A 21042-nucleotide genomic window follows, 5' to 3' on the forward strand; every position below is an offset into this window, starting at 1 on the left:
GGCAAATGGAATATTGTCATTTTTTGCTTGGCAATTAGAAAAAAGAAGGGAATAAATACCAAGTTCTGGAGAAATTCAGGAGGTCTGGCGACATCTGTAGAGAGAAAGTCTAAGTTCATGTTTTTAGTCCATACTCTTTTTGTAGCAAAGAAGAATCATATTGGATCCAAAATATTGACTCAGTAATACTTTGCATTTATGTAGTAGGGAGGTTTTACAGCTGTACAGGACATTCATCAGATCACATCTTGAATAATGTTGCAATTTTGGTCTCCTTATTTGAAAAGAAAAGCTGTAAATGGTTCAGAAAGGTTCACTAGGTTTGGTTCCTGGGTTGAATGGATTAAGGGTGGCAGGGTAGCTCAGTGGTTAGCACTGCTGCTTCACAGCGCCAGGCACCCGGCTTCGATTGCTGCCTTGGGCGACTGTCTGTGTGGATTTTGCATATTCTCTCCATGTCTGCGTGGATTTCCTCCAGGTGCTCCGATTTCCTACCACAATCCAAAGATGTGCAGGTCAGGTGAATTGACCCACCGCTAATTTGCCCATCGTGCTAGGTGCAATAGTTAGGGGTAAATGTAGGAGAATGGGTCTGCGTGGGTTATTCCTTGGAGGGTCAGTGTGGATTTGTTGGGCCAAATGACCTGTTTCCACACTGTAGGGAATCTAATCTTATAAGAAAAGGTTGACTTGTATTGGAGTTGTGAAATTTGAGAGTTGAGCTGACTGAAACTTCGAATCTTAAGAGATTTTGACAGGATGGGTTGTAAGAGGATGTTCTTCTTTTGTAAAGAATACATGAGAGTTAGATGACACTATTTAAAATCAAGAGATGTCCCACTTAAGACAGAGATGAGGTGAATCTTTGTTCCTCTTTTAATCTGTAGAATCCTGAGAGAGAGCAATGGAGGTAGGATTGTTGAACATTTTAAAGCAGAGTTAAACAGATTTGTGATAGACAAGGGTCAAAGTTTTATGAACAGGAAGATAAGGTTGGGCTCATATTCAGACCAGCAATGATATTTGAAATGACAAAGCAAGATCAAGAGGCCAAAATTGCCTACTTCTACTTCTATTTTGTTTATTTGTCAACATATTAGGACTCTAGTATTGCGAGAGAATGAAGTGCAATTGGGTGGGATGGGGCTTTGTGAAGGAGAATTTTGTTTGTGGAGCAGGAGAGCGGTGATGTATCTGAAAATCCTGGGGATTGCTGAAGTCATTCCAAGCTTAATAGAGGTTATTAGGAGAAAGTGAGGACTGCAGATCAGAGTTGAGAATGTCATGCTGGAAAAGCACAGCAGGTCAGGCAGCGTCCGAGGAGCAGGCGAATCAAAATTTCGGGCATAAGCCCTTCATCAGGAAAGGACTTATGTCCGAAGTGTCAATTCTACTGCTCCTTTAATAAAGGATACCAATTTTTTTTTTACTACTTGTTCCACCTGGTTGTGAGCCACCTTGAAATGTTGATCAGTTGAAATCTTGAGAAAGTTAAGAACTATTGGGACGCTCTCGGCAACCAGAAAAGATTGAAAGGTTGAGGAGGAGGTGTTATGACCAGAGTAGATTAACCATTAAAGAGACCCAGTGAGAGTACTGCTTTTCAGGGCAGACTGGGAGTAGTGGTGCAGGTGGCTTTTTTTGGGACGATTAATACATGAGTATGGTATGAGGTTTGAGAGTTGTCTTTGGAACAATTGAGGGAAGAAGAATTAAGAGCGATTAAAGAGGATGGTGTGGGGAGGGAATGGCTGACCACAGCAGAAGACTTACTTGCAGGATCAGAGTTGAGCACAGGCATAGCTGCTCCTTCTGGTCCATGTGCAGTGCTGTTTAAAAATAACGCTTAACTGCTGGAAACAGCTGCTCCTCCCTACCTTAAGGTGCCTGGTGTTGAAATCTAGGATACCTGGTTCATCAATGTCGCATTCAAGCAGCTGCTGAAATTTATCAATTCAACCCTCATTTGCATATTGCCATCACATTTCCACCTGTCCATTGCAAATTTCTCATGCTGTAGTTAACATTGGGTAGGTTTGTTCATGAAGAATTAGTTTGGGCACTTATAATAAAGGCTGCTGGTCAAATTGCATTTAAAATAGCTGATGATTTCCCCACATTGTTTTGTTGTCTTGAATATATCCAATTAAATGATCTTTTCCGTTATCTGGAGAGTTGAACTGTCTGAGATTTTGCAATGGAAAAAGCCAGAAAGATTTCCACTGATGTTATACAATTACCAGAGACCATATTAATGAAAATTTCAAGCATAGCTATGCCATGAAGCCGTATTATTAGTGTTTTTATGCCTCTCTTTTTGATTGCTTTTATTTCAGGAATGTCCATTAACAGTGACAGAACTGCAGGTGAGACAACATGCGAACATTTTAGCGCCAACTCCTGACTAATATTCAGATGCTATTATCCAAACAAAGCTAGTTTTAAATAGTATCCGGAGCAATAAAGAAATATGTGAAGTATTCCCAAGTATTACTTTATGTTGTAAGGTTAGCTGTTCTATAGATTTTTTTCCCCCCCCTAAAACCTTTTAGTTTGGTCATTCAGACCTACTTGTAGTTAATAATTAGTTTTGGTTAAGGTGCTTATAAAATGGATGGTTTTTTTTGTCACCCTGTCATTGGTGTGCATTGTTTTGATGTTAATGCTTGAAATTATCTTGCTTGTCTGCACTTATTCAGTTATGACCAAGGCTGGAAGTACATTGTTGCTGAAGTCCCATTGCTTCATGGGTCGCAATATAAAATAATAATACTTTTCTAGTAACCAGGGTGACCAATTAAATACCTTCTCTATATCAGGTTTTAAACACGAGAATCTCATCAGCCAGGGTTTCTTAATAAGCACAATTATGTTTCATCAAAATAAAATTTATTCAATTAAGAAGCAATGATTGGTTAACATAGTCAGTCGTCTGCAGAGGTTTCCTCCGGATGCTCTGATTTCCTCTCACAGTCCAAAGATGTGCAGCTTATGTGGATTGGCCATGCTAAATTGCCTATAGTGTCCATGGATGTGCGGGCTAGGTGTGTTAACCATGGGAAGTGCAGATTACAGGGATATGTTAGGGGGATGGATCAGGGTCAGATGCTCTTCGGAGGCTTGGTATGGACTTAATGGGCCGAATGACCTGCTTCCACATTGTGGGAATTCTCTAATTGAATATTGAAGTCTAAATATTTCTCCCTGTAAGTATTCCCAATGTGCATTAGCAATCACAGGAGTAAAGGAAAAGAGGGAAAAAAATAGTTATCACTGCAGTTTAGTTCTCTCAACAAAAAATGTTACAGCCAAAGGGTTATTCTTGAAGGTAAAAGTGTAACACGCTTCAGAATCACTTGCTGCGCTGTTCAGAATATGTGGTCAAGTCACGAATTATGCATAGTTGTTTCTAAAGTCCTGCAGACTGAGTTTGCTTAGGAAATACAATTTTAAGATATTCTTTGAAAACAGTCTTTGAAGTGAACAAATAGATTTGATACTGAACTGATATAGAGGGTTTTCAGTTCAAAAATGGGAAAGTTCATCTGGGCTTCTCGTTAGTAACAAGCTGATTTCTAACTCAGCTGGTTCTTAGCAGGCTTTTCTCCAAGTTAACTAGATAGAACAAGATCCTCTCCAAGCCAGCCACTGTTCACACAGAGCCAGCAAGTTCAGCAAAGCAAGCAGTTACTACTAATTGTGCAGTGTCTAAGAAGGCTTGAGCTGAAACGTCATAATAATTATGACTTTTCAAACACAATTCTACTAATTCAAATGAGAAACATTTACTGTCTTGAGAGTTGAGTCGAATGTTTGACCACTTGAGTTACTGAACTACTTCTAATTTTGTTGCTACTTAGCATGAGCTCGATTCTTAAATCCTTCAAATTTATGAAACTGAGAATATGTTTGCCTCACATTTAACATTGATTTGGAAAGGCCCTGCTTTGTACTATATTGAAGATGCAGGCAAATATACTCTGATTCCAGGACAAGAGTTAATTCAAATAATGGACAATCTACGTTAGGTCTACTTTGTGCCAGTTTTATTTTGGTCTTTGTATTTGTATATTGTAAATCAGATTGTCAATGCAAAATCAAAATCTGCTTACTATTTTAGATATCCTGTCTAAATACATCCCAGTTCTTGAATTGCAATTCTTTGGACTTTGGAAATTTTTTCAATGCTAAATTATTTTTATTTAATAGGCACAGCTAGCAGAGAAAACTACTCTTGTTAATGATGCTATACTCCATGAACAGGAACTTAGAGAGCAGGTAACAAAACAGATTTTAATTGTCTATGGTAAAATCTTTGGTTAGTTTCTGCACCTAAAACTCTTACTCACCAAATTGTTCTTCTGTTCTTTTCTCCCCAGATTCATTCACTTCAGGATCAGCTTAAGGTTCATGAAAAAAATTCTTGTATGTCATCATTTGGAACACCATATAGAGGTGAGAAATTAAGAATCCAATTTTGTTTTAATACAGCCAGGTTGGGGAGATGCTAATTTCTTGACTTTTGGGAGGAATTTGTGAAATGTTTGCAGAGAAACCTCATTGGTCACTACATGAAGAATCCCATGAAGAAAGGAGCTATACCGGATCTATTTATAGGAATGAATTGGAGCACATCGAGCCATATTTTGTGTGAGAAGTATTTAGAAAACAAGTTTAGAATCTTTACGGAGAAAGCTTAGAAGCAAATCAGCATTAAAACTGTTAACTAGAGGAGATTTGATTTTGGTGACTTGGAAAACACTGCACTTGGGAGAAATAGAACCAAAAAAATGATGGACAGAATTGTAATTGAGCAATCGGAGGCCTTAAAGGAAGAAATAATTCAGATACAGAACATGAGAGGTGAAAAGCAGGTCATCTAAACTTAGACCTCCCTAAATGATTAAAGACCAAATTTAAAATAAAACAGAAAGGGGACTTATGATGAATATGAAGTTATTAATGCAGTAGAAAACCAAGCTAAATATAGAAAAGGACACAGGAGATCTAAAAGGAAATAAGAATCAAAGAGAAACTGGAAGACTGTATCATTAGCTAATGCAGAAGGGAACCTAAATGTCTGATCTGAACATTAAAAATATATCAAAGACAATTGAGAGGAAAGGTGGAATTCGATCTGAGATCACGTGGAAGCAGAGAATGTGGCTGAGATACTAAATGAGTACTTCACATGTTTTCACTCGTGAAGAGGTTGCTGTCAATGTAACAATAAAAGAGGAGGCAGCAGCAATTCTGATTAAAGAGAAGACACTTGTTAAAAACTTCAGCCAGACTTAGATAGGATACGTCTGATTTTGCTGAAGGATATTCGGCTGCATTTTCTGAAGGCTGTCACCACAATCATTGCCTTTACATGTGGGAATGCTGTCAGAAAACTGAATGATTGCAAATGTTTTACTCCTGTCTGAAAGGTGAGATATAGAAACTCAACAAATGTTGGCAATGGAGAAGCATTTGGGGAAAGTAATCCAGGATAAAATCCAGGATAGAGTCATAGAGATGTACAGCAGGGAAACAGACCCTTCGGTCCAACCTGTCCATGCCGACAAGGTATCCCAACCCAATCTAGTCCCACGTGCCAGCACCTGGCCCATATCCCTCCAAACCCTTCCTATTCATATACACATCAGAATGTCTTTTAAATGTTGCAATTGTACCAGCCTCCACCACTTTCTCTGGCAGCACATTCCATACACGTACTGCTCTCTGTGTGAAAAAGTTGCCCCTTGGGTCTCTTTTATATCTTTCCCCTCTCACTCTTAACCTATGCCCTCTAGTTCTGGACTCCTGGGAAAACAGGGAAAACATTTTGTCTATTTATCCTATCCATGCTCCTCATGATTTTGTAAACCTCTATAAGGTCACTCCTCAGCCTCTGACGCTCCAGGGAAAACAGCCCCAGCCTGTTCAGCCTCTCCCTATAGCTCAAATCCTCCAACCCTGGCAACATCCTTGTAAATCTTTTCTAGACCCTTTCAAGTTTCACAACATCTTTCTGATACGAAGGAGACCAGGATTGCACGCAATATTCCAACAGTGGCCTTATCAATGTCCTGTACAGCCGCAACGTGACCTCCCAACTCCTGTACTCAATACTCTGACCAATAAAAGAAAGCATACCAAATGCTGCCTTCACTACCCTATCTACCTGCGACTCCACTTTCAAGGAGCTATGAACCTGCACTCCAAGGTCTCTTTGTTCAGCAACACTCCCTAGAACCTTACCATTAAGTGTGTAAAGAAGTATGAACTAATAAATAAAACTCAGTATTGATTTGATAAAGGCACATCATGTTTGACCAACTTGATTGGTATCTGTTTTGGAGTTGTGCAAAGGGTTGATGAGGGTAGTAAAGTATATAGATCTAAAGTTATGAATTATAAGCAAAAGTAGGTCATTCTGTTCATCTGCCATTCTCTGCCATTCAATAAGATCATGACATAAGTGTTGTTGTTCTGAATTTCATGTTCACTTTCACCCATGATGACCTTTGTTTCCTTTGTGTAATAACAATCGATCTACCTCTGCCTCAAAATATAAAGTGACCCCATCTCCACTGCTTTCTGAAGCACAAAGTTCCAAAGTCAGTCAACTCCTGAGTAATGTTGCTTTGGAGCTGTGCAGCGACACAACTGCTTGTAGGTTCCATGTATACTGATTTGGTCTGTTGTGTGATTTAGCCAACTGGCTTGTCAGAATGACGAAATCTTCAGTAATGTGCAGTGCTATCAGGGGTTCTTAACATATGACCTGAATAAAATTTGCTGTTTATTCACAATTTGAAAGCAAATTTAGAGATAATTCTTTAACAGTTAATTACCAGAGGAGTTGTTAGGATAGGGTCCACTGGTGCTGTGACTTTGTTGGGCCTGGATGCATTTTAAGTTTCCTCGATGCCATGTTTTGTTAAATACTTATGAGTGAGGCATAAAATTAAGTGAGCGAGAAGGACATAATCTTTGGTTTAAATTGCGTGGGGTGTAACTTATCTAGTTGAGCGTGATGATACACAATTACTATCAATTAATAATAATGGCTATCTTTATTGACATGTCCAATTGATTTAAATGTTTTTTTCTATTAGTATGTCAATTTGAAAAAAAAAACATTTCTGTTGAGATATTGGTCTTATTAAGACTTAATCTGATTTTCCCTCTTGCTAATATTTTTCTGTGTTCCTGAACAGATGGAAATTATGCTGTTGATGGTTCTGTGATAACAGAGCCTACAGAATTAGAATATCTTAAGAAGGTGCTCTTTGAATACATGATGGGAAAGGAAACTAAGGTACAGTATCATTATATTTGAGGGAGCAGTGTTCCGCAAGCTTTTGCCTGATTAAGAAGATGCACTGCCTGTACATCTTTTCTTTTGTCTGAAATGGGTGAGGCATATAAATAAGTGTAGCTCCTACCAAGCATATGTGAGCCACATCCGAGCAATAATCTTAAATTAGTTAAGATTAGATTACTTACAGTGTGGAAACAGGCCAACAAGTCCACATCGACCCTCTGAAGAATTCCCCTACATTTAATTGTTGAATAATATTACATTAGATTCCCTACAATGAGGAAACAGGCTCTTCGGTCCAACCAGTCCACACCGACCCTCCGAAGAGTAACCCACCCTGACTAATGCACCTATGGGCAATTTAACATGACCAATTCACCTGACCTGCACATCTTTGGACTGTGTGAGGAAACCCAAGCAGACACGGGGAGAATGTGCAAACTCCACACAGACAGTTGCCCGAGGCTGGAATCAAACTTAGGACCCTGGTGCTGTGAGGCAGCAATGCTAACCACTGAGCCACCGTGTCGCCCTATTCTATATGTTGTGTTTTGCAAGTAGAAGCCAGTTGAGTACAGTCAGTGTTTTGCTTTTTGCAAACAACTGAAAGAATGTACAGTTTGATGTGATCCACATCAGTCTACAAATCTGGCATCCTTCTGACACCGAAATTCGTACATCACATTATTCATTTCTGTAATAGGCTGAACATCATGACTTGGCAAGAACTGCTAACACCAGCATTTCTTACCCCTGCATAATTGCCCTGGCGAAGGTGGTAATAAACTGCTCCCTCAGATACACATGAGAATCTTGCTGGGCCTTTGCAGACATGTAAAGGCTAGCCATGTTGCCTTGGATCTAGAATTACAAGCAGCTCAGAACGAGGTACATTCCCTTCACTAAAGGAGCAGGTTTACCACCACCTCCAGGAATGCTGCAGATTTTCCAGGAATCAAAGGCTTATTCTCTCAATATTACTGTAAGCAGCCTGCGACGTTAAAATAAAGAATGATTTATTATTTTCTCTGGACTTGTTTTGGTTCTACACTGATCAGCAATGGGTTAGAACAGACTGCCAACAAATTGATTGAAGTTGGAATCACACAACACCAGGTTGTGTTCCAGCAGGTTTATTTGGGGGTGCTAGCTTTCAGAGCGCTGCTCTTTCGTCATGGTGGGGGCAGGATCGTGGGACGCGGAATTTGTAGCTAAAGATCACTGTGTCTCGAAATAATGATCACATCTAGGTTTGCTCAATATTTTGCTTTAATTGCACGACAGTTATCTTTTGCTGTGGGTTCTGTGTCTTGCGATCCTGCCCCACTAGTTACCTGACAGGGGAATGGCGTTCTGGGGGTGGACCTTTTGGAATATAGCCTGGTGTTGTGTGATTTTTAACTTTATCCATCCCCATCCAACACCAGCACCTCCACATCAACACATTGTTTATGAGTCATGGATAGTTCGTTATCTGCTGATGAGGAGCTCGCATTGAGGTTTGGAAAACAAAATCATCACAGACTCCTGCCCCACACTAGCAAACCGTCTTGCCAGAACTACTTGCTGACAACACCCACACCCACAGGGGCTGTCACCCACGAGGAGCCCGACCAGGAAGAGGAAAGGTGGAACCACCAGCGGTAGCAGAAACTGGAGAAAGAGTCAGGTAACCGTTTCTGGAGGCTGTGCCTGGGCATTGGCTAAGGAGCCAGCACCCGGCACTGAGCCATTCGGTGACAGGAAGCCAGTTTTCCTTCATCTTAAACATAACGTTTTGTAATTCAACCATAATAAATATTTAACTTTTCCAATTTACACATTTCCCATAAGTTTTTGTACCTTGTAATATTTTTCATTACTGATAAATAGCGCTTATTGAGGTAAAGGGTTGAGACTCCTGGCTAAAGCTACACGTTTTATTAGATTGGTCATGAAGAAGATGGTTGATTATTTTTTTGAGACCTTGTTTGTGAACCAGGCAATTTTGATAAGTTTGTGGTTGCTGTTGCTGAGATGAGCTTTTTTTCTGCAGATTTATTAATTACCTGAATTTAAATTCTCCCTGCTGCTGCAATAGGATTTGAATTTTTGCCAATGTACCATGAGAGCTGTGTCATCTCCTGAGGCTGAAGGAAGTCAGTTTTCTCTTTGCTCAGTGCTGTAGCTCTGAAAAGCCTTGGAATTCTGACTGGATGTAGTGTCCACTGCTTCTCCATTGTGGGATTTCTTCTCTATTTCTGGGCCGAAATTTCCTGAGTTTGATTTGCAGAACCTTGATTCGTGGACGTCTGAGAGCTGGGATGATTTTCGCTCTCGGGACTCTCCTCTGAGTGAATACAATATCCAGAGTTCCGTTAGCAGCACTATTGTCTCCATACCAGAAAGTTGAGGTTTACTTTACTCCTGAATAAAATATCTAGGCTGTCGATTTCAGTGGAATACTGAAGGGGTACTGCATTGTTGATGGTACCTTCTTTCATATTAAATTTTATAAGTCTCGTCTGTCTTTGGGGATGTAAAAAATTTAATTGCACCATTAGAAGACAGCTAGAGGAGTATCCTGTTAAATGTTAACCCTCCATTATCTCATAATTGCTTGTGAAATCCTCCTGGGTGCACCTCTATTTCTATGTTTACCTTTATTACATCCGTGCTTCAGAAGTAAGTCATAGGCTTTTTTTTTGCATATCCTGGGTTTGTAAAAGGTGCTCAATAAATACAGGTCTTCATTTTGAAGGGTGACTGTATTGGTAAAATCCTTGTTGCACTGTCCCACAGGTGGTTGAGTGATTTAGGATAGACAACCATATTTTAACTGTCATGATTTGGAGATGCCGGTGTTGGACTGGGGTGATCACACTGCAAATTTTTGCTATACATTCTGTGTTACGATCGAGCCCTCCACAATCACCTGATGAAGGAGCGTCGCTCCGAAAGCTAGTGTGCTTCCAATTAAACCTGTTGGACTATAACCTGGTGTTGTGTGATTTTTAATATTTTAACTGCGTATTGTCTGTTGTGGAGCTATCTTGGCATTTGGAAAAGCTCCACAATGCAACAAAATGTCACCCCACACCACCACCTCTTAGTTATGTCACAATGGGGAGTATCACACAATTTATGTGTAGTGAATATCGAATGGCCATTCTATCTTTTCAAGCATCTTCTACCATTCAATAAGTATTTTATGCGTCACCCTTTAAAGCCTAAACTATCTCTTGATTCCTTTCGTATCAAAATCTCTTGATCTTGATCTTGAATAGATGCGATGATTGATCATCCACAGCTCAACAGACTAGAAAATACAAAGATTTCTTTCCTATCTAAGGGAGCAAAAAAAAAGGAGTAGGCCATTCAGATCATCTGGTCAATTCAATGTTTCAGCCATTCATTATGATCATGATTGGTTATCCAACTCTACCCTTTCCCCACCCCAATACCCTTTGATTGCTTTATCCCAACCCTCTCAAGTCCCTTGACTTTTTTTCTTCATGAAGCTACCATTCATTCTTCTGAACTGGGGAAAACAGGTCTAATCTGCTCCACTTCTCATAGGACAATCCTTTTGTCCCAAGGAACTAATCCAACATGAATGAACAGCCTCCAAGCACACGTTCTTGATACAATTCAAGGTGAACTTAGAATTGAGCTGGCTCCATCTTTCTTGTTTTCCTGCTAAAAGTAGTTTTCATTTTGTTTGTTTTACTTTTGTGCTGAATAAAAACTGCAAATCAATAAGGTACAATTTCATCATAGGCCAGTGAAAGGGAACAATGGAGGAAAATGATGGGAAAGTGTTTTCTTTGTTTGCCCCAGCAACAGTTGCTATGGAGGATAGCCCAGTCTGACACATTTGATGGGGGAAGAGGGCTTGAGTTAAACATCTGCCAAGAGAACTATACCATCTGATTTGGAGGTCACGTTTCTCTTACCAAACCTAAAATGAATGCTTCTCGTAAGTAGACATGTTACTGCTTCAGATAACATTGATGTGAAAAATGGGAACAGTGTAGTGACGGGCTTATTAGGAATAGCAAAACTGCAGAGAGGAGTAGAGAGAGGGTGGACTATTCAGAAGAATATAAAGTATTGCAGTCATTCTCTTTTGTTATAACCTTCTTTGAGTCATGTGCATCACTACATTGCTGCACTGACATCACAGTGGTCTCTAATCTTCTGATATTTATCTTACAGAGAGGGGGTGCTGGGGATCATGAAGATATTGTTTTGATTGTTTTTGAGATGTATTGATTTTTCAATGGATTCTTGTTCACTCTCCATGGAGAACAACAATGTGGACTGGGGATAATTGGGGGAGGCATGAAGGATGCCTAACATTCGTTCATGAAGGAGTGTTACTGGGAACAGGGTACTGAGTTTGATGATCAGCTATGATCATATTGATGATGGAGTGAGTTTAAAAAGGGCTGAATGGCCTACTGCAGCTCCTATATTCATTGTCAATGTTTATCCAGTCTGGATTTACATGTGACTGCAGTACCATGAACATTTTGGACATACTTGAAAAGAATTGGCTGATATTCCCCAGCCAGTAGTACCAAGTGGATGATGCCTCTCTGATCTCCAGTATCCCTGATGCCAGTCTTCAGCCAAGTTAATTTACTCCATGTTATGCAACCAAATAAAACCTGGGCACACGTGATACAACAGGGCAGCACAGTGGCTCAGTGGTTAGCACTGCTGCCTCACAGTACCAGGGTCCTGGGTTCAATTCCTGCCTGTCTGTGTAGAGTTTGCACATTCTCCCTGTTCTGCGTGGGTTTCCTCTCACAATCGAAAGATGTGCAGGTCAGGTGAATTGACCATGCTAAATTACCCAGTGTTAGGTGTGTTAGTCAGATGTAAATATAGGGTAGTGGAATGGGTTTGTGTGGGTTTCTCTTCGAAGGGGCGGTGTGGACTTGTTGGGCTGAAGGGCCTGTTTCCACACTGTAGAGAATCTAATCTATTAATTTTTTGTTTATGTGCGTTGCCAGTCATTGTGGTGCTGCATAGTAGCAATGTTAAATGGCTCATTTTGCCAATTACTCAAATGTTTCAAGACACAATATGCTTTCAAGGCAATTTCAGATAGACCAGATGCTTTCCAGGGCCAAAGTTAAAGCACTCAAACCTGTTCATGACCTTGCATGATACATAGTCAACAATGGTCTGACGAGGGTAGCCATTATCATGTAGGAATTGTTTGGAGTGAATTTTTTGGCCAGCTTGCATGGTTCTTTGCAAGGTTGCACAATAAGACCAGAGATGTGTGGTACCATAGAAATTCCAAAGGATATAGCACTTTGAATAAAGGAATCAGTTAGAACAGCTCAATTTTAAATGTGAATTTGAAAGAAGGATTTAGCCTGTTGATGCGTTTAAGAAAGTTATTTAACGTTGCTGCAGTTTCAAATATATCTTACACATCATCAATGTTTGGAAATATACATGGTGTCATTCCATCGAATATTGTTTTTTTAAAAAAGTGGTAATTTCCCCCTCTGGTAGCTGCAGCCAAAATTTCTACCATGTTTTGCTGCATAAAATAGTTATTTTTCTCCAGTTTAAGCTATTCCTCATGATTGTAACACTTGGAATAAATTTATTTCCTAAAATGTATTAAAGCATTTTTTATTCATATATTCATAGGATGCGACTGTCAGGCCACTATTTATTGCTCACCCCTGATTACTGAGGGCAGTTAAGAGTCAACCACATTGCTGTTGGTTTGGAGTCAAAGCTAGGTGGGAGAGTGAACTGTGAGGAGGATGCAGAGGTGTTTCACTGTGATTTAGCCAAGTTTAATGAGTGGGCAAAAGCATGGCAGATTAAATATAATGTGGGTAAGTGTGAGGTTATCCACTTTGGCAGCAGAAGCAAGAAGGAAGATTATTATCTCAATGGCAACAGATTAGGAAAAGTGAGGTGCATTGAAACCTGAGTGTTCTTGTACATTTGCCATTGAAAGTAAGCATGCAAGTGCAGTTTGTGGTGCAGAAAGCCTTCATACCAAGAGGATCTGAGTGCAGGAGCAGGGATGTCTAGTTGCAGTTGTCTTGGTGAGACCATACCTGGAGTATTGAGTACAGCTTTGTCGTCTTATCTGAGGAAAGATGTTCTGGCTATGGAAAGACTGCAATGATGGTTTACCAGACTGATTCCTAGGATGGCAAGACTGAGAAACTGGGTCAGTTAGGACTATATTCACTGCTTTATAGAAAAATGAGGAGAGATCTCATATACATCTATTAACTTCTAATAGAAACATAGGGTAAATGCAGGAAGGATGTTCCCAATGACCAGGGAGTCCAGAACTAGGCGTCATAGTCTACAGATACAAGATAGGCTGTTTAGGATTGAAATAGGGTAATTCTTCACACAGAGTGGAGAACTTGTGAAAATGACGACCACAAAAAGTGTTTGAGGCCAAAACATTGAATGTTTTCAAGAATCACTTCAATATAGTTTGTGGGGCCAAAGGGAATTAAAGGTGAAAGCGGAAATAGGATATTGAGTTGAATAATCAAACATGATCATATTAAGTTGCAGAAAGACTTGAAGAGCAAAATGGCCTATTCCTATTCCTAATTTCTAAATTTCCGTGTCACATATAGGCCAGGCTAGGTAACAGATTTCCTTTTTTGAAAGACATTAGTGATCCAGATGGGTTCTTATAATAATTGACAATAGACAGATGTATGAATAGGCAGGGAATAGACAGATATAGACCACATGGAGCCAGATTAAAAAAGCATCTTCCGTTGGCACAATCTTGGTGGGCCGAAGGCCTGTTCCTGTGCTGTACTGTTCTTTGTTATGTGGTTACTATTAACTATTCCAGAATTATTTTTTAAATTGGATTCTAGCTTCACAACCTGCCAAGGTGGGATTCAAACAGATGCACCCAGAGCTTTAACCTGGGTTTTTGCATTACTAGACGTTGCCACTGTGCTACCACCTCAACTTAAAAACAATCTTTTAAAGCAGTTATAGAGTCATAGAGATATACAGCATGGAAACAGACCCTTTGGTCCAACCCGTCCACGCCGACCAGATATCCCAACCCAATCTAGTCCCACCTGCCAGCACCCGACCCATATCCCTCCAAACCCTTCCTCTTCATATACCCATCCAAATGCCTCTTGATTGTGGACTGGTTCTCAGTTTAATTTGAAAGGTTTCTTACCTTCAGTGTGATTTATTTTATCAAATAAATGTTGTTAAAATGTTGCACACTTCATGCTCTTATTTGGCAGTTGCCATTTGGACATGCATCCTTTTGACATGATGAATATAATTAGTGTTGTAATTCAGTGTCATGATAAGCAATCACAATTGAAATTGTGGTGGTTAATAGCAGCGATCTAGTCGAAGCTAGATTATTTTCAACCAAATTATATCAAGAAAATATTGACTGTTCTGTTGAGCTTTTTATGTTAGAGATAGGTAACTCTCTTGCAATCCACAAATCAATTAAATATTAGGTTGACACAGCTCATTTCCAGATTATCCTTTTGGAGAGAACTTTTTTTTTCATTTCTAATGCCTTTTTATTTCAGACTTTGGCAAAAGTTATAACCACTGTACTAAAGTTCCCAGCAGAGCAGACACAGAAAATATTAGAACGAGAAGAGTCTCGATCTACAGTAAGTCCACATTCAGTCTTTTCTCAATCTTCTCAGCTAACTTTGCAAGTGATAATGAACTGGGTTTTCAGTGTTACTGTCAAATTTCATGTTTGTGACAAAACCTTCAAGGCTTTTATCTCTTAGATTTTTAGTCTGAACTATATCTACCACTGAAATGCTATTAAACTGTTTTTCCTTCAGGTAAAATGGATACTGTGTAAAGAAATGATCACCGTGACAAAATCAAATCATGTGACTTTAATTTGTTGCATCAGTCCTTTGCATACAAATCAGAACACTCATTGTGCATTACTTATATTTCATGCATTCTAGTCTGTTGCCTAAAATTATAAGTCTGTTTTCCTTATCCTGACCCAGTCACACAATGGCAAGTATATGCAACAGCAGTTTTAAAAATATCAAACCAAATACCAGAGTTTCATTTATTAATTTAATCTAAAGAGTAATTCATAGAATGAGCAAGAATTTCTAAATGTTATGTTGTGTTTGAAACGTGCCTTGGAGTGTCTTGAAGATGGTGATGGCTTGCTCTGTAGAAATACAAATTTGTTTTTTTTCTGGTATCAGAATTGCAAATTATTGTAGTGTTCCTGTTTAGTCCAATCCTTTTCTGAATTTGTGGAAGTCATCATTCTGACAGAGTGTGCAAGTTTTATAAAAAGAGTCAATTTTAACAAGTGAAAACCACTTAGAAATGAAAAAAATATTGCAGTTGCCATTAGGTTAGTCTTTTGGTATCAGTAATGCTTCAAAATTATTTTCTGAGTACAACATAGTGAGCATTTTAGGATGTTTTGTGTTTTAGCATTCTTTAGGACTCGAGCCCATTTGAGTTTCTGTTGATTGTTGGGTCCGAGGTTACTGATGTGTTGTAGAAATAAATGGTTACATCATATGAACTGCTGAAATATGGTAAATAAGCTAGACTATATGTCTTATGTCCAGTGACTAAGCTGAAATTGATGTTTTAACTAGAGGGCATAGGTTGAGGGTGAGAGGGGAAAGATATAAAAGAGACTTAAGGGGCAACTTTTTCCACACAGGCTGGTGTGTGTATGGAATGAGCTGCCAGAGGAAGTGGTGGAGGCTGGTACAATTGCAACATTTAAAAGACATTTGGATGGGTAAATGAATAGGAAGGATTTGGAGGGATAGGCTCCGCGTGCTGGCAGGTGGGACTAGATTGGGTTGGGATATCTGGTCGGCATGGACGGGTTGAACTGAAGGGTCTGTTTCCATGTTGTACATCTCTATGACTATGTCCTTAACAATTAATCATACTCGCCCGTTGAACTTTTGTGACTTTCCTATAAAGTGTTTTTTTTCTCCTGGATCTAAGCTGCAAATTAGTGATAATATTATACACTTGTGAGAGCTCAAAGGAATTAATCAGAAGTTGGTCTCGGGGTATGTCATTGCACCTTGTTGTCTTAAAGGAGCACAGCTTAGCTTAGCAGTAGAAAAATAAAATGCATTAATATGAATTATGCTGTTATTAAACACAAATTTCATTAGATTTGCATTCTTATTCATGATATACAACACTGTGAAAAATGTACTTGTGGAACTAAGTAATGCTTATGTTTTATGATGGTATTTGTTTGATAAAAGGTAAAGCTGTTAATAAATAATATGAATTTGGTTTCCAATCCCAAGTCAGTGCCTATGAATTTTCAAAATGTCTTCAAACAGTTACCCATCATTGGTAAATGAAAGACATCAGAGAATGTTGAGTCAGTGGATAAGTGATAGAATGAAACCACTAGCTAGTTGAAAGCCAAAAAAACAGGATTGGAAACAAAATACATTTACACCTCATTTTGAGAGTTGTCTACACTAAGATTGCAGTAAATTACAGAAATATGTGCATAAACTTGGAGAATGGGCAAATAATTCATTTTAAATCTGAAATAGATAAATTTTTGTTAAGCAAAGATGTAAAGGGACATGGGCAGATATGAGGGCCAGGCCACAGGTCAGCCATGATCTCGTTGAACGGTGGAATGATCTTGAGAAGTGAATGGCCTACTCCCATTCATATCTGTGCAAATCTGGTAAATGTGTTTGATATCTGGAACAGCATCCCATGCATTTCTGAAATTCAGGAATAAAGCCTTTTTGTTTATGGTAATATGTTGCAGCATAGACTACAGGGATTGGTGGATTGTGACAAGTTTGCTGTGAAAGTTAGCCAAAAATTGGAAGTAGAGCAACAGAAAGAAATGTGGGAAGAAAATGGGACAATCTAAGTTAGTTCAGGACAAATATAATGTTCTTTGGCATCTTTGTCGTTTTCTCTGTCACTTATCTTCCTCATTATTCTTCTTTCCCTCCGCCTTATAAAACCTAAGATGTTTATCCTATCCTTCAATTCCAAATTGGAGTCACATTCAATATGAATCATTAATTTTTCCCCTCTCCTCAGACAGTACTAAATTTGTCAAATACATCCAACATTTCCTTTAATTTATTTATGTAGAAACTGCATTATTTTGCTTTTGTTTTGTTTTTACATTAGTTTTGGATTGCTTTAGCTAAGAGCTGGCATTGATGTGGAGCACCATGTGACTACTAATGTGCTTTCAACATTTTAGTTTTGATTTACAGCAGCAGTGCATTAAATTTCCATTTATCCTAATGATCCATAGCATAGTTATTAACTATTTCCCCTTGTTTCTCCCAATTCCACCAGAGACAGTGATTTAAATTTATTTATTTTATCAACATAAACTGAAACAAGTTACAGAAATGCGTGAATAAACTTGGAGAGTGGGCAAATGATTGACAAATTAAGTAAGATGGGACAATATGTTTTCATTGGAAGAATAGGGAAGTTGCTTATTTTGGACACCTCCATCACTGAAAATGGACTATTTACTCTCTCACTCCTTATTCGTTGTGAACACATTTCTCTAATCAATTCTTATTCTTTACTACTTAAATAATGCAGCATCAATTTTCAAGCCTTTCTTTATATTTGTATTTCCCCATTCCCTGTAGACCTTTGTCATTCTGTGTTGTACCCTATGTTGCCTCAATATCCTTCTGATAACTTGAAGGTGATATAGATTCATTACTGCATCTTAATTTTTATGCAGTGTACTTGTTATAAAACATAATTTTCCATTCCCTGTTCCACTTTGGTGCTTTTAATGTCTTATGATTCTGAACCCCCACCAAATCCTTCTACTTAAAAGTACCCATTACTATCAAATTATTACATTCATATATCTATACTGCGGTTATTCTTATAGCCAGCTTGTTTGTTTTATAATTATATTTTATGTGGATATTTTAATACATTTTTACATTTATGCTTGATTTGCACTTATGATCATTCATAATGAAGGCCTGGAGTCATTGTATAGATATGAAACCTTTTTGGAAAAAATTGATTTGTTTCTACTGTACACACAAGCTGTTTATTTGAATAGCATGACTAAAATTTCAAACATGAAATATTTGAGTAATTTAACTCTTTTCATTATCTGTTATTATTTGGATAATTGCTGGTAGATTTAAATCAAATTTTAATGCTGCAGTCAAATATATGATGGCTTCTAAATGCTCCCTGGTTTGAATATTGGTCTGGAGTATTCAACAAGTTCTCTCCTGCAGTAGATAACCCATAACGTAGTCAACTCTTGCTCTTGCACAGCCCACCACTAGGGATTGGAAACAAGTCAACAAAAGAAACCAAGAAGCCAAAATTGGTGGGTTACACCTATCTATCAATCTTTCTTGATGCACAGTGAGCAGTATATCAGATTAAGAGCAGAAGCAACTTCTTATAATAAGACTTGCTCTTGATTGAAATAGGGTTGATAAGATGACATTCTTGTGCATCATTACCAATTTTCTGTAATTAATTTTTAGTTTGAGCGTTTGGCTATAAATTAAAATAAGAGGTTTGACTAAAGCTTTATCACTCCAGTTATAATGCAGATTTAGTTAAAATGTCATTTAGATTAGATACCCTACAACATGGAAACAGGCCCTTCAGCCCAACAAGTCCACACCGACCCTCCGAAGAGCAACCCACCCAAACCCATTCCCCCACCTTATGTTTACCCCTGACTAATGCACCTAACACTATGGCCAATTTAGCATGGCCAATTCACCTGGCCTGCACATCTTTGGATTGTGGGAGGAAACCGGAGCACCCAGAGGAAACTCAAGCAGCCACGGGGAGCATGTACCGACTCCACACAGTCAGTCGCCCGAGGCAGGAATCGAACCCGGGTCCCTGGCACTGTGAGGCAGTAGTGCAAACCACTGAGCTACCATGCTGTCATGCTGGAAACTTCAGTAAATTTGCAACTTAGTTTGTCTGTTCATTCCTTGGAATATAACTAGTTAAACATCCATGTGTCCAGATAGATTAAACAGAGCTGATGCAGTATAAACAATTATTCAGTGACAGAATTTCTCGGAAAAGGTACAATGGAGTATAGTGCTATATTGTATTAAGAGAGAAGTTGACCAGCCGTTTTGGAAATGTTTGAATTCATAAGCACTTAATTTCCTTTCAATGATGGCTAGAAGATAACCTGACAATTTGCAGTTATTATGGGCGAAAAAAATTAAAAGGTAACATCAGTGTTATTTATAGCACCCATGTCACTGTTTAATTGTTTAAAAAAAAGTATGCTTTACACTTAGTTGAGAATTTCAAAGTTTAGAAGAACTCTTTAATATGCAAGATTATTTTCTATAAGCATTGTCTTTCCAGAGATGACTGGTCATCTTGAAAGCAGCATTAATCAATATTGTTAAGGCTATCATGAACTAAGTTAGTGGGAACATCTCATTCAGCGGTGATCTTTGACCCGACCCCACCAATACCCTTGCTGTAGAGAGACATTGAGGTCTAATGGTGAAATTTTCAGGAACTAGGGAGGAAGTTATAAAGTAGGACCTCAAAGGCAAAGGCACAGTGCTATGCACTAGTAAAAGGTAGGAAAATGGGGATATTAATGTGTTTGAGTTGAGTTGAGAATGAGTTGAGAAAAGATCTAGCCAGGGTAAAATGAATCCAGAGACTGTGATTGTTAAGCAAGGTATGCTTCAAGTACAGGCTAGATACAATTGAACAAAGGTGACAAGAAAGAGAACCAAAATCAGAGCTCTTTGAGTTGATAGATAGAAATGATGAAGCAAAAATAGCAGGTGTATGGTACATACCAGATGAATTATTCAAGTGCAACTATGTCAAATACGATAGGTTCAGAAAGGAGTTCAAGAGAACAAGGACTGCAGAAAGGGAATATAAGACAAGAATGTATCAACTTAAGTGAGAGTCCAAAATCTTCTGATATGTAAATAATAAGCAGGTATTACTACTATAAAGTGGACCCTTGTTGGGATAAAGGAGGTTACATTTGCTTGGAGCCACAAATTTGACACATTCACATGATTTTTAATATTTAATGTACTAATTGTAATGTTTTAAACGAGCTTAATGATAACAGAATAAAACAAAGAACTGCGGATGCTTAAGGTCTGAAACATGGACAACTGAAATTTTCTGGAAAAACCCAGCAGGGCTAGAAGTATCTGTGGAGAGAAATCAGAGTAAACGTTTCAAGTTCAATGAGTTTGTCTTGACGAACAGTCACCGGACTCGAAACATTAACTCTGTTTTCTCTCAACAGAAACTCTTGTTTCTCCAGCAGTTTCTATTTTTGTGTGTCAATGCTAATGGATCATATTTCTAAAAGTCTGTTGGCCTTTCCAAGGAGCTCACTGTTGGTCCAATATTGAAGCATTCTTTTGATTTCTTTCCCCATCATTAGTAGTGATTTCCTCCAATCAGATGCTAGTTTAACTATCCTTACAACTGTTTGGACAATTCATCTTGTAGTTAACTCTATTGCATGCATTTTCCATGGCACTGGGTGTGTTGCTTGCTTATCTAACAAAAGCTCATTTATCCCTGGCTCTGTAGTATTCCTCATCTCGTACTGGTATTTTCTGAGGCTTGGTTGGTGATGCAGTCACTTAATACATGGGTGAGTTATACCTTTCATTTGTCTGTTTTTGTCGGCTTTTTGTAACAACATAAACCTAGCCTAC

At 38.6% G+C, this 21042-nt stretch overlaps 1 protein-coding gene across 4 annotated transcripts in view; it reads left to right on the forward strand.

The window, feature by feature from the left end:
* The window catches only part of golga4 (golgin A4), a 192005-nt gene that overhangs the window by 161032 nt on the left and 9931 nt on the right, over window positions 1–21042 (forward strand). For 2 of the 4 annotated variants that reach the window (XM_087986136.1, XM_087986139.1), the window contains 6 exons: window positions 2337–2366; window positions 4210–4278; window positions 4380–4455; window positions 7209–7309; window positions 14878–14964; window positions 20915–20978. In XM_087986136.1, the coding sequence (XP_087842262.1) occupies window positions 2337–2366; window positions 4210–4278; window positions 4380–4455; window positions 7209–7309; window positions 14878–14964; window positions 20915–20944 (393 nt within the window). In that variant the 3' untranslated portion in view covers window positions 20945–20978. The remainder of the gene's footprint in view (window positions 1–2336; window positions 2367–4209; window positions 4279–4379; window positions 4456–7208; window positions 7310–14877; window positions 14965–20914; window positions 20979–21042) is intronic. The other 2 variants (XM_087986137.1, XM_087986138.1) reach the window with 2 other exon arrangements.

The sequence above is a fragment of the Chiloscyllium plagiosum genome, unplaced genomic scaffold, assembly GCF_037043375.1.
Source record: "Chiloscyllium plagiosum isolate Xiang-an unplaced genomic scaffold, Cpla_swu_hap1 HiC_scaffold_4, whole genome shotgun sequence".
NCBI classification, from domain to species: domain Eukaryota; kingdom Metazoa; phylum Chordata; class Chondrichthyes; order Orectolobiformes; family Hemiscylliidae; genus Chiloscyllium; species Chiloscyllium plagiosum.